The sequence below is a fragment of the Eretmochelys imbricata genome, chromosome 10 (assembly GCF_965152235.1).
Source record: "Eretmochelys imbricata isolate rEreImb1 chromosome 10, rEreImb1.hap1, whole genome shotgun sequence".
Taxonomy (NCBI): Eukaryota; Metazoa; Chordata; order Testudines; family Cheloniidae; genus Eretmochelys; species Eretmochelys imbricata.
In genome coordinates, this window is record NC_135581.1 from 44495604 (window position 1) to 44508694 (window position 13091).

Sequence of the window (13091 nt, forward strand, 5' to 3'; positions counted from 1 at the left end):
CGTGTTGGAGGGAAAGGTCTTAGATCAACTACCAAGCAAAGACCACCCTGTCAGAAGGGAAATGACTGGAATGAGATGCCCCTTCCTAGCCTAGGGCACAGATCTCTGAAACCCAGGCATGAGGAGGATCTGCAGCAAAACTCTCCTGTTGAGAGGAGCCTTGGGGAGAGATCTTTGACCAAGGCTGCACCCACCCACAAGCACAGTGTTAACCGCCCACGTTGGTGCATCAGCATAGTGTACATCCTGACACTGGGCCAGCCTTGCAGCTACTTAGGGAGTAATCAAATTTACCTGAGAGCCAGCCCTCAGGCTCACTCCCTGGTCTCCCACTAAACACTTGAGACTTTGCAGGTTGGTTGCAGACAATGCTCAACCCAGAGATGCGCACCCTGCGAGGAACTACCCATACAAAGTAACACAACCTATACAAGCATACACAGCCCCGCTCTATATCACCACGTACACACAACCATTCCTCAACCCCCGACCTCACAGATCTAGCCCCAGCACCGACAAAACCTTGCTCACCAGATGTATTACTGCACAAAAATGCATGTCCCAGCTACACTCCAGAACCTCCAGATATTCCCCAGCCCTAAAATATGCCCCAAACACACACACCTCATATCTCCTACATATACCAGAGAAATATGCAACAGAAACAACTATCCCTAAGTATGTCCTTGACACCCCAACTCACCACTACACAACTACCATCCACATATAGACCCGAGAAGCCCCAGTTTCCAGATATACCCCAGACACCATCACATACCAGCTAGGCATGCAAAAGTCACGTTTGGAAATGTAGGTCCATAGATGTATTTTTCACTGCTTCTTCACAGTGAGGTAATCATTTTAAAAGCAAAGCCAATCTAAATTATCCTTCTGCAGTCTTAAATCAGCAACCCTTGGTTTTGTAGCTCAACTGTCCTAACCGATAATCTCTGATATGGTAATAACTCCTCCCACTCCACACTAGTCAGCGATGGAGACTGAATCCCGGATCTTCAGTACTCAAAGTGTGAGTCACAGCTATTCGAACTAAGGAAGCACTGCCTTTAGTCGCTTGCACTAGTAGGCTTTTATCGTCTTTCTTAGCACCAGCCAGAACGGAGAACTAAAAAAACACCTGGAACTAGTAGGTTACACTTTGCTATTAGCCACTCAGGATTTTTCAACACGTACCAACACTTTAGGACTCACTGAAAATTCCCTGCAGAATTTCAACATAGAGAGAGAATCCTGTACTAGGTGCTGGGTCTTCCGCTGCTCCTACCCCAGGCCCTGGTAAGATTCACAAGGAGAAATCGCCCTTGGCTACTTCTTCTCCATGCTTCATGGCCCCTTAAGGATGCATCCCCCTCACTGCTCCTCCTCCCCCCGGCCATGGGTAGGCTCAGGGAGTGAGCTCCTCAGCCATCCCCTCCTTCTTCTCACCCCAGTCCTCCGGAGGAACTTCCTCTTCCTCCAGCACTATGGAGAGAGAGTGTGAGGACTCCTCTTTTGCTCTGATCCTTTCTTCCCCAGGGCCTACCCCCAGCCATCTGCAAGCCCCAGGCTGCGGAGCCATCTTGAGCAGAGCCCTGAGTCTGCTGGCAGCCTGCACCATGGCTCTGTGGTCCCACAGTGAAGGGGAAGGCAGACTCAGGGCAGCTCCTCTCTGCTCTCTCCCAGGCCAGGCTGTGTGCATAACACCTCACTCACAGTGGCACACCAGGCACAGAGCTGCAGGGAACAGCAGCAGAGCTGAAGGGGAGGGGTGTGAAGGGCCTAAAGGCTGGAGGAAGCCTCAGGCAGTCTGAAAAGTCAGCAGCTCTGCTGAAGAGACTCCCCAGTCTAGGGTTCACCTATCATCCCATCCAGAGACACCTCAGGGTACTCAGCCTACCCCCCACATCCAGCTATTCCACAGGAGACGCCCCCTCCCCACCCAGATATAGTGCACACAGGCTCCCCCACACACCCCTCAGCAAGGTGATGGATCTCCATGAGCCCCAGAGTCTAGGCCTCTATGTCTGTGTGGGAGATTTACCCCAAGGTGATTGGCCTCAACAAATCCTAGGGACCATGCCCAGCAAATCTAGGGAAGAGTTTTACCCTCAGAAGATGGCACTCGGTGAGCTCTGGACTAGGCCCACGTGGAGGACTTGGCAGACCTGCAAATGAAGCAGCTGTTAAGTCACGGGGTCTGGCCGAGCAGGGCCCTTAGCAAGCAATACCACAGGAAAATGGCACAGGCAAGGTTCTGGAAGAGGGTGGGCGTGCAGTGAGGGGCAGGTAGTTCCCCAGGGACCTGGGGACAGATGCTAGGAAAGGGTGGCCGCAGCAGGCAGGCACTGGGAGAGCTGAGGAGTTTGTGGCTTTGAAGCAGACTGGCGGTGTTCGGAGGAGTGCGTGGAGTGCAAGGGAGGTTTCTGAGAGAGGATGGCAGTTAGCGAGAGGCAGAATGGCAGTTACTCTGTTCCCTCCCATGGAGGGAAAGGTTCTAGAAAACAGGACCCACCCAGGTTTTCCTAGGATGGCCCCTTGGCCAGGGTAGCTATCCTGGATGAAATGGTTTGGATGTCCTGGGTTTTTGTAGCCAAGATGTGGCAACTCTACGCCCTAGTCCACACTGCCCAACATTTCAAGTGGTTACTCTGGGATGGGTCCTATCCCCAGGGAGGGGTGTGGAGGTGGAGGGAAGTTACAGAGTGAGCTTGCCCCCCACTCACCCCTCAGCAGCAACTCCTGGGCTCCTATCCTGTGGGGTTGGCAGGGCTCAGCTCCTCACCCTGGGTATTATGACCTGGCCCAAGTGCACAGCACTGCTCAGGTTTGACCTGGACCCCTGACCCCCTGTACCAGGTCACAATGCTACTCACTCAAATTTAGTTTGGGCACGCACACACACAGTCAGCAGGCCAGGCTAAACCTGACCATCACTGTGAGCCTGTGTGACAAGGGTCACTGTGCAATACCTGGAGCAGAGAGCCAAGGCCTGTAGGGCAGGAGCCACTTTAACCAGGACAAAGGGTTGGGGGGGGGTGTCAAAACAGAACAGTTCTGCTAAACCTGGGACAACTATTGGGAAGTCTGCTAGTCAGTGGGAAGCATATGAGTAGATAGTGTTTTCCTAATGACAGGAATTAATATAATGCTCAGTATTTCTACAATCTTAAATATCTAAAAGTACTGTGCGAACATTAGCTGTTTGGTGAGTCTATGAGGTCACAGAAACCTGGGGAGGAAGGTTATAGCTAGAGAGATGGGCAGTAGTAATAACATTCATATTTCAGAGTAGCAGCTGTGTTACAGTATATATGGTAACACCCATTGTTTCATGTTCTCTGTGTATATAAAATCTCCCCATGGTATTTTCTACCACATGCATCCAATGAAGTGAGCTGTAGCTCACAAAAGCTTATGCTCAAATAAATTTGTTAGGCTCTAAGGTGCCACAAGTACTCCTTTTCTTTTAACATATTCATGCTTACATAATAAATAAATAAATAAATAAATAATAGAAGTGTTACTCGCCCATTCAGTAATTAAAGGTGAACTTTCAGATCAATTTAGACCCAAATGTAGCTGCTGTGAAAACAAACTTTTGCAAAGCCTCACACCTCAATAGAAACACTCCAGTGGATTTTTTGCTTAAAACTTTCAAAGGATACAATTTATTGTTAAAGACCTAACATTTCCCTCCCATGTTTGCTTCCCAAACATTGCCACCCTCTGCTAATGTGCAAGAATGCAGGAAAGTGATTGGAAACCTAATACATTTATACTCACTTGCTAATTTAGGGGATTGGAAAAATAGAATGGAGTTTAATTTGATATACTTTTCTTGGTTTTAAAATACAGATAATTCCTGTCTCTTACAGAGCATCAGCTCAACTGGAATATACCAGACTTTTCTTTATTCCTGTGTTTTCAGAAAAAGTTCTCTTACCCAGCCTGAGGTTAAAATTTCCATAATTAGAGAGCCTCTTTGAGCAAATGCTGTCTTCAAGTACAAAACCTTAAATGGGAGGAGATTACTTTGCACAATGTCTGTCTTCCTTGCCTGTTAAAAATAATTTCATGATTAAATGGGAAAAAGTGGTCACATCCTTTCAAAGCAGAGGGATGGAATTCTGTAATGTCTTTCATGCATGCTTGTTCTGCCTCAACAAGCTTGTTAGAGTCACGCCATCAGATCACATGGAACACACTGCAGTCACTAGGGTACCCTGCATCCTGGGCTCTGTCCCTGCCCCATATTAGTTCCTTATTGGGCACTTGATCTTTGTTACACAAAGAAAATATTGGCTTTTTCAAGAAAATAAGGCCAGCAGGGGTCATTATGATCACAACAGGTATAGGATTTCATCCAGTAATTTCTCCATCAAGCCAAACAACTTCTGGTGGGGCTAGAAACTCTGTTTTTGGTGCCATTCCTTCCAGAATCTTGTTTCTTGACATACCTGAACACTGAGGACCACCACAAAACTGGATACTAGCCTGGCTTTTGTGTTGACAGTTGTTTGTAGGAGAAAGGAAAAACTGGCTCTCCGTCCATGGTAGAATGGACTCACCAGGCCTCGACCAGCCTGCCTTTCTATAACACAGCACAACTACATTTGTGAGAAAGCATAAGTTTGCATATATGCTGTGTTCTTTAAGTTATCCTAAAGCAAAAACACAGTTGCATAAAGTGAATTGTTCACTTGAATAAAATCTAGAGAAACTGATGAATTTCTCAAGTTTCAATTTGTTTCTTTCCCACCTGCTTAAATCTTACTTTACTGTTTTGAAAGAACAAAACAGTACAGACCTTAGTGTAACCTATAAGTTTACGCATGAAGGCTTTAGGTCATTTTCAGATTTTTTTTTTAAGTTAAATGTTAAGAGAGTTGTATTATTCTCCCAGCAAGGCTCTAAGAGCCAGGAATGAAAAGCCTACAAGAAATTCAAAGCAGCTGAACTACATGGTGGTTTTCCCTCCTGACACCTGGCAACAGCTTTATTTAAGGTAGGTATCTGCTAGTCTGTTTGAATGTTACACCTTCTCAGAGCCATTGGTGGGGCATTTGTATTGTTCTGGCAGTATTTCGGGCAGCCTCAACAATCAGACCTCCTTAAGTAACTCACCACGTATTTGTTTCATTTGTCTTCAAAGAACAAGTCTTCTCTTTCCTGATGGACATTGAAGAACGGACTCACTCAAAATCCTTCTGAAAAGTTGTCTGAAGACCACCCTTATTGACAATGTCTCAATTTCACTGAGCTGGTCTTCTTCCCATAGCTCTGCCCCACCCTATAGCAAAGTTGGGTGTTCCAGAAACACAAGGATCATCAAAAAGAACAGGAGTACTTCATCTGATGAAGTGGGCTGTAGCCCACGAAAGCTTATGCTCAAATAAATTTGTTAGTCTCTAAGGTGCCACAAGTACTCCTGTTCTTTTTGATGATACAGACCAACACGGCTGCTACTCTGAAACAAGGATCATCATTCAATTGACTCAAACAGAAGCATGGTCATGAGGATCTCTTATAGGAGTTTGTGCAAGGACAGGGACTGGAAACTGCACCTGTATTCCCCTCCATGGCCCAGCACAGGCTCCCAGTCTAGGCTAAGGAGCCAGACCCCATCACCGCTCGTAGATAGAGACCCGTACCTCTTCCCCTCCTAACCAGGGTTTTTCCAGACTGCACAGTTCCTTGCCTACACAGTTAAGCACTCTGGCTTGTTGGGCATAACAGATTGGTATTTGTGTATTTTGTGCTTAAGTGCCCAGTTACCACACAGCTGATTCTAAGCAAGCATTTATTCTTAAAGTAAACGCACTACAGAAAATATGCTAAAACAATAAAAGAACCTACATGCATGCTAATAAAACTTACCAGAGATCACCCCCCACGGGTGCTGTGGTTGGAGTCAGTCCTCCTGAGCTGAGGCTGTTATGAAAAAGAACCCAGATGGCACAGATCACCCTGTTTCTTTACACAACTTGGGCCTTTGATCGCCAGCCTTCAGGATCAGATAGTCAGTGGACAATGGTGCCCCCTCCTCAGGGTGTATCTTGTGCTAGTTTTTTTTTGAAGCCCAACTTTTAGATGATATTTGCATTCACCTCCTAGGAGTTCCATTTCACACATATTGACCTCAAAGACCATTCTTGTCTACTACAATTTTCAATATAGTTCATTAATCATCCAGGCCCACAATAATACAGAACATTTGCATTGAATACAATTGACTTCAAATGTACTAAATTCAATGGTGTGAACTGGCCATGTCTGTCACAAGGGGCAGTAGAGGCAAAAAGAGGGGGAGAAGGGGAAGTGTGTCAGGACAAAGCAAAGGATTGTTGGGAGCAGAGCTGTGCAGGACTTGAAGACAAAGCTGAGAAGTCAATGATCATATGGATCAGGAACACAATCTCTTTTTACTTTTATCAGAAAGTGGAAAACAAAAGATTTGAGCAGCTGCTCTTACAGCAAGGAGACTAATTCATTGAGAGACATATCGCATGCCTTGATGAACCCAATGCAAGGCAAGAAATGTCCTCTCTTCAACTTAAGAAATCACAACTTCCACAGGGTTTTTTTTTTTTTTAAAGATATATTTAAGACAAAACGTCATTCTGTACAATTAAGAACCATAAAGTGTTACACTCTCCTTTTAATTAGTAAAACAGTTCCATACAGATTGTCCAAAAATGTTTAACAGACTTGCACACATGGATTTATTGCTTTAACTGATTATTTTAATTGATTGGCATTTATAGTAAGAAATGCTGTAACCAAGGGTTGTTCTTGAAAGCTCTACTATTGCTCACCCCAAAGGGCTTGGCAACATGTGTTGCACTCAGGTCCTGGTAGCCCTCAATGCTGTCCCCATCCCTGCTGTACTGGGACCTTGTTATAGCTCTTACATTCTGGAGCTACTGGAAAGACAAAAATCTTCCAAATTTGCAGTGCAAATTCTCTCTCTCAATACCATGAGCACAGCATGGCTGGATTAGAAGAAGGATCCATGGGTCTTAAAAGACCCTGAGACATGTTTAGGATTTACTTTACAAATGCCAGTTTAAATAGCAGTAGCACACCTGCCAGACTGACCAATACAAGTTTGGCTTATCTTTGCATAAGATCTATAATGATTCTATAAACATGTCCACCACCAGATTACCCAAATTTTCCACCTAAGCAGACAGAGCATCGATAATTTTGGTGTGAGGCCAGCTCTAATGTCACACTGCCATACACAGATGAGGGCCCCAGGCTCAAATTTAACATTTCACACTAGCAAGTTTTTAATTTCAAAAGACCACCCCCACATCCAACATCCCACCCCCAAACAAATTATTTAGCATCAGTTTAAAGCTATATATTCAGCTCCAACACAAAATGAGTGAGGGGTGTGAAGAGCACAGAGGAAAATGGGTTAGGGTTTAAGCTGATTTCAGATTGCAAGGCAGAAGTTCTTCAGACCTGAAAAGGTGGGGAAAAAAAAAAAAAGAAGATTGTGTTTTATTAATAAAGCTTATATTACTATAAAGAATAAGCAATCTGAAATGGAGAACCTGGCTCAGAGATCCCAGCTGCAAACAACTAATACAGGGGTCGGCAACCTATGGCACATGTGCCAAAGACGGCATGGGAGCAGATTTATAATGGCACGCTGTGGCCTGCCGGGACCCAGCCGCCAGCCCCGGTCTTCTCCGCCCCCCCCCACAGGGGCAGGGTGAAGAAGCTTGGTCCTGCCAGCTGCTGCTGCAGGGCAGGCAAGGTCCCCCCTCCCCTGCCTCTTCCCACACCGTGCTGGGTTCCTGCCCCTCCTCCTTCCTCTCCCTCCCTGCTGCAGATTAGCTGATGGCCCTTGTGAGGGAGGGGGAGAAGAGGTGGGCACGGGGCCTTGGGGAAGGGGGGTAGAATCAGGGCATATCCCCTCCAGCCCCCTTGCTGTGAGCCGCTCTGGGCATGGGGCTGGGAGCACCCCCACGACCCTACCACACACACCCCAGCCCTCTGCCCTGACCCCTACACCTCCCCACGATCCCAGCCCTGACTCTAGCACCCCCACACATACCCAGCCGCCCCAGCCCTCTGGCCTGACTCCTGCAACCTCCTCATACACCCCCTGCCCTGACTCTTGCACCCCCCACATTCCCACCTCCACCCTCTGCACCAAACAGGAGCTCCTACACCCCTTGCCCCACATTCCCACCTGCACCCCTCGCACCAAATGGGAACTGCCCAGGTAAAGCACTTCACACCTAAGCCTCCTGCCCCAACCCTATGCCCCCTCCCTCATTCTATTTCCTGGCCAGACCCTACACCCCAACCCTGTTCTCAGCACACTCCCACACTCATCTCAGTGCAGAGAGAAGAAGAGAGTGCGCTAGAACCAGGGAGAAGGTAGGTACCTACTCTATGTGGGCAGGGCAGGGCAGGGCCGGGATCCCAGACTGGCAGCAGGCTGAGCGGGGCCGGCAGATGGGATCCTGGCTGGCAGGAGCCAGCGGACGGAACCCCAGACGGGCAGCGAGTTGAGTGGCAGTGGGCTAAGCCGCTCAGCCCACTGCTGGTCTGGGGTCCCGGCCGCCAGCCCCGCTCAGCCTGCTGCCGATCTGGGATTCTGGCTGCCAGCCCCTTGCCAACCAGCGTGCTGCCCACAGGCCCCGCTCAGCCTGCTGCCAGCCTAGGCGAACGGAACCCCAGGCTGGCAGTGGGCTGAGCGGGCCAGTGGTGTAAGATCAGCATTTTAATTTAATTTTAAATGACGCTTCTTAAACATTTTGAAAACCTTGTTTACCTTACATACGACAATAGTTTAGTTATATAATATATAGACTTACAGAGAGAGACCCTCTAAAAAACGTTAAAAAGTATTTCTGGCACGCAAAACCTTAAATTAAAGTGAATAAATGAAGACTTAGCACACCACTTCTGAAAAGTTGCCGACCCCTGAACTAGTATAAACCCTAACAGGTTCTGGACGTCACACATTCTAAGAGCAGCTGCACCTCCAAAGTGTTGTTCTATTACATGCCCAAGCTTCTCAGATAGTTTAAGGCACTGGACTTGAAACTTTACCTCTTACTTGTTCACACTTGGTGTGCTGCATTTGCTGGTGCTGCACATTAAGCCCTTTGTTATAATTCACCAACCCAAAGCTGCTCCAGCACTGCCTGGCAAGAGACTGCCCCGTGCCCACTCCCCCAGGCCACAAATGATGCCTTATAGTGACTACTGTCCCTCTAACTTTAATGCAATATTAGCCAGCCCTCCTCGGAGATATACCTAGATCATAAGCAAGGACTGCCAAATCTACCTCTTCCCACCCATCAAGAGAAAATACGATGGGGTCTGGTGACTAGCAGACCCTGTGACATATAAAGAACCCTTCTTTCCAGGTGCCAAGTGAAGTCATAAGCTTTACAAAAATATATTTTGCTTAAAAGGCTGCTCTCTAATCCTTGGACAAGCAAGTGGAGTCTCCATAAGTAGACAATATTGTTACCAGTGGAACAATTTCAGGCGACACACATACCAACTAATAAGCTAGAGACAGAGCTGCCTGTTCATCTTCCCTCTGGCTTTCTGCCTCAACATGGCAGACATTTTGCTTCCTTCCCCTGGGCTTCAACCTAAGGATCAGTCTAGCACCAAATTCACTTTGACAGCAAGAAATGAAATATCCATAACTTACCATATGTGTCTAAGATGCAGGTTAATTATCTGGATCTGCAAAAAAAGAGGACAACAGGATGTTAGACTTCACTTCCAAGACATGGCTGTGCTGCACAAATGACCCTCTCATCCATCACAACAATTCTAATGCAGAGCTAGGAGAGTTCTATCACTCTAGCAGCCAAACAGATGCCCTGTGATAAGCCACCACTGCTCATGCTAAGGGACTATGGACTGGGCCAGAAAAGAAACGGACACCACACCCCTCATCCTCTTGCCAGTTGTCCTAAGCATCTTTGCTTAGTTTACCAAAACTAATTGGTTTTCCTCCTCCCAGCAAGCAGAAGTCAACTGGATTCCGTTCCACCCTGTCATGCTTGTGATGCCAGACAAATTCAAAGTCCTGGATCTTTTATTGTTGGTGATTATGTATCAAATAGAAAAAAAAAAGAGAGACAGAGAAAAGCCTGCGGAGCAAAGTAAGAGACCAGGCTGGGGTTGAAAATGGTTTCTCTGACAAAAACTGTTCTCTTAATAAAATACATCTTTTTATCTTCTCACTTACCCTTTTTCAACAGGCAAGTTATATAAAAGTTACATCTGACATATCTGTTCAGGTAATTTTTATTTCGAGATGAGCATAAGGGATTAAGATACCATTAAGACACTATGATAACATTCAAGCCAGGTTCCGAGTGGGCAGGCACGGGTTGTGCATACCTTCCCCAGAGCTCTGCTAACTGAGGCTATGTCTACGCCAGCACTTTTGTCGATGAGCGGTGTGAAAAGAACACCCCTGGACCAACTTAAGTTTTACCAACAGAAGTGCTGGTGCAGACAGTGCTATTGTCAGCAGGAGAGACTCTCCTGCCAACATAGCTAACACCGCTTGTTGGGGGTAGCTTAATTATGCCAGCAGGAGAGCTCTCTCCTGCCAGCAAAGAGTGGCTACATGGGAGATCTTACAGTAGCACGGCTGTAGCAGTACAGCTGTGCCGCTGTAAGGTCTGCAGTGTAGATATAGCCTGACCTGATCTACAGCATGTCCAATATTCCAGAAATTAGTCTCTCCCTCTTTCCATTACTATCAGATGTTCCAATGCAGTGTATTAATTTTCATGGGATTTAGTTTTTAGTTGGGGATTGTTCCTGCTTTGAGCAGGGGGTTGGACTAGATGACCTCCCGAGGTCCCTTCCAACCCTGACATTCTATGATTCTATGTTCCCTTTGGCAGTTAGAGACAGTTTATTTCACTGGAGCCTAGGAAAAGGCCAAAAGGTGTCTAGAAACAAGACATCAGGAACTCACCCTATTATATTACGCTTAAAAGAAAAAAAAAAAAAAAGACACTGGACTTGTGACTAAGCAGACAAGCTGCATTCTCTGGCAGAGTACAGGATCTCAATAGCAACAGAATCCAAATCCAGTCTACAATTGCTGAGGGATGAAGTGAACAAAATGGAAGTAGCGAAATACTCACCCCATTTGACATTCTTGGGACTTCCAAGGGTGATATGCTCCACTCTGCATACATATGTATCTTTCCCATTAGGAGTGAATGGGACATGCACCAGGCGCTGGAAACTCCAGTCTTCGCTGAAGGAAAGGTCGGTCATTTCCACGTTATCCATCTTCTCATCATTCTTCAGCAAGGTGATCTGAATGTTTGGAGGCTGGAACCCGTCCACAAAGCAGTTCAGGAAGTTCTGCTTGCCATTCTCCGCTGGGTGGCGGGAGTACACATGTACTTTGGGGGCAGCTAAAGGGGTTGAGAAAAGAACAGAGCTGAGTGACATCCTAGCTGCTGTAATTGTCTCCCCTCCAGCCAGACTCCACCAGCTGCACACTAATGACTCAAAGAGCCGAGCCAAGCCAAACCACAATGCCAGCTTCCTAGATTTTGAGCCTTTAAAAGCTCTTTGTTAAGAAACCGCAAGGCATGTAATAACAATAGCACCTCAGAGTTATGAGCACTGTTGGAATGGAGGCTGTTCACAAATCTGAAATGTTATGATTGTTCCTTCAAAAGTTTACAACTGAACACTGACTTAATACAGCTTTGAAACTGTTTATGCAAAAGAAAAATGCTGCTTTTAACCATCTTAATGTAAATGAAAGCAGTACAGAAACAGTTTCCTTCCTTTGTCAAAAAAAAAATTAGGCTTTCCCTTAACTTTTTTAGTATTTTACATTTAACAGTACTGTACTATACAGTATTTGCTTCCTCCCCCCCTCCCCATATCTCTGCTGCTTGATTGTGTACTTCCAGTTCCAAATGAGGTGTGTGGTTGACTGGTCAGTTCGTAACTCTGGAGTCTAGAGCTCTGAGGTTCTACTGGCCCAAAGCAGCTTGGTTTACACTTACAAGAGATCAGTCTAGCCATGTCCATTAGGGTGTGAAAAACCCCTAAGCCCAACCAACACGCGAGCCACCCCCGTGGCACAGACACAACAAGAACCTCTACACTGGCACAGCCCCAGTACAGACACAGTCTACACCCACAGCAGCTTTTCTGCCAGTGTAGGACCAACACCTCCCTGACAGCTAGGCTGACCAGACAGCCTGATTTTATAGGAACAGCCACACTATTTGGGCCTGTGTCTTATATTGGTGCCAATTACCCCACACCCCCTTCCCGATTTTTCACACTCGCTATCCAGTCACTCTATTGCAACCAGGGTCAGTGGAACCTGGCTCCTGCTGAGTCACGGAGGGAGGTGGGGTCCCCACCCCAGCAGCACTCCTCTGGGCACAGGCTGCAGCCGCACCAGGGCACCCCCAGCAGGAACGCAGCCCTGGGGGCTCCCGCGGCGGAGCTAACCTCGCTGCTGGGGCTCATCCAGCGCCCTCCCACCACCGCAGCAGAGGCGCCCCCATCCCCACCGAAAGCGAAAGCCAGGCGGGCAGCCTTCCCAGAAAGCCCCTGGCGCACAGCCAGCCGGAGCCGCCCGACCCAGCGGGTCCCGCAACAACCCAGCCGGGCGGCCGCGGGGCGCTGAGCGCCGCCCGGGGGAGCCGCTCCCGGGCCGGGCTGTCGGGGGGTGGCCCCGCGACCAGCACGGGGCTCGGCGCGCTCCGCGCAGCTGGGGCGAGACTCGCGCTCCGGTTCGGAGCGGGGCCCGGCTCCCCGGGAAGCTGTCCCCAGCTAAGGCTGCCGGCGGCCCCCGGGCTGGACCCCCGCCCCGTCTGGCTCGGACACTGCGCGGCCCGGGACAGGTCTCTGTGCGCCCCTCCAGCGGTCCCGGCACGGAGCGGGTCTTACTTTCGATCGCCTCCAGGCCGGCGAGTCCGAGCAGCACAAGCACCAACACACTGAGCCCCCGAGCCATGGCTCCAGCCACACACGCTCCTCCGCGCTCACCCTCAGCGGACTGGCACCGCCGCCGCCCGCCAGCGACTTTATACCCTGCCTGCCTCGGG

The 13091-nt window shown here is 48.2% G+C and overlaps 1 protein-coding gene across 1 annotated transcript; it reads right to left on the reverse strand.

The window, feature by feature from the left end:
• Window positions 1–6637: 6637 nt before the first annotated feature.
• On the reverse strand, window positions 6638–13091 carry B2M (beta-2-microglobulin). The gene is made up of 4 exons (XM_077828004.1): window positions 12934–13091; window positions 11151–11429; window positions 9689–9723; window positions 6638–7467 (listed from the first exon to the last, which is right to left on the reverse strand). Exons 1-3 carry the CDS (start codon window positions 12998–13000, stop codon window positions 9710–9712), a joined length of 360 nt encoding a protein of 119 aa, XP_077684130.1. The 5' UTR covers window positions 13001–13091; the 3' UTR covers window positions 6638–7467; window positions 9689–9709.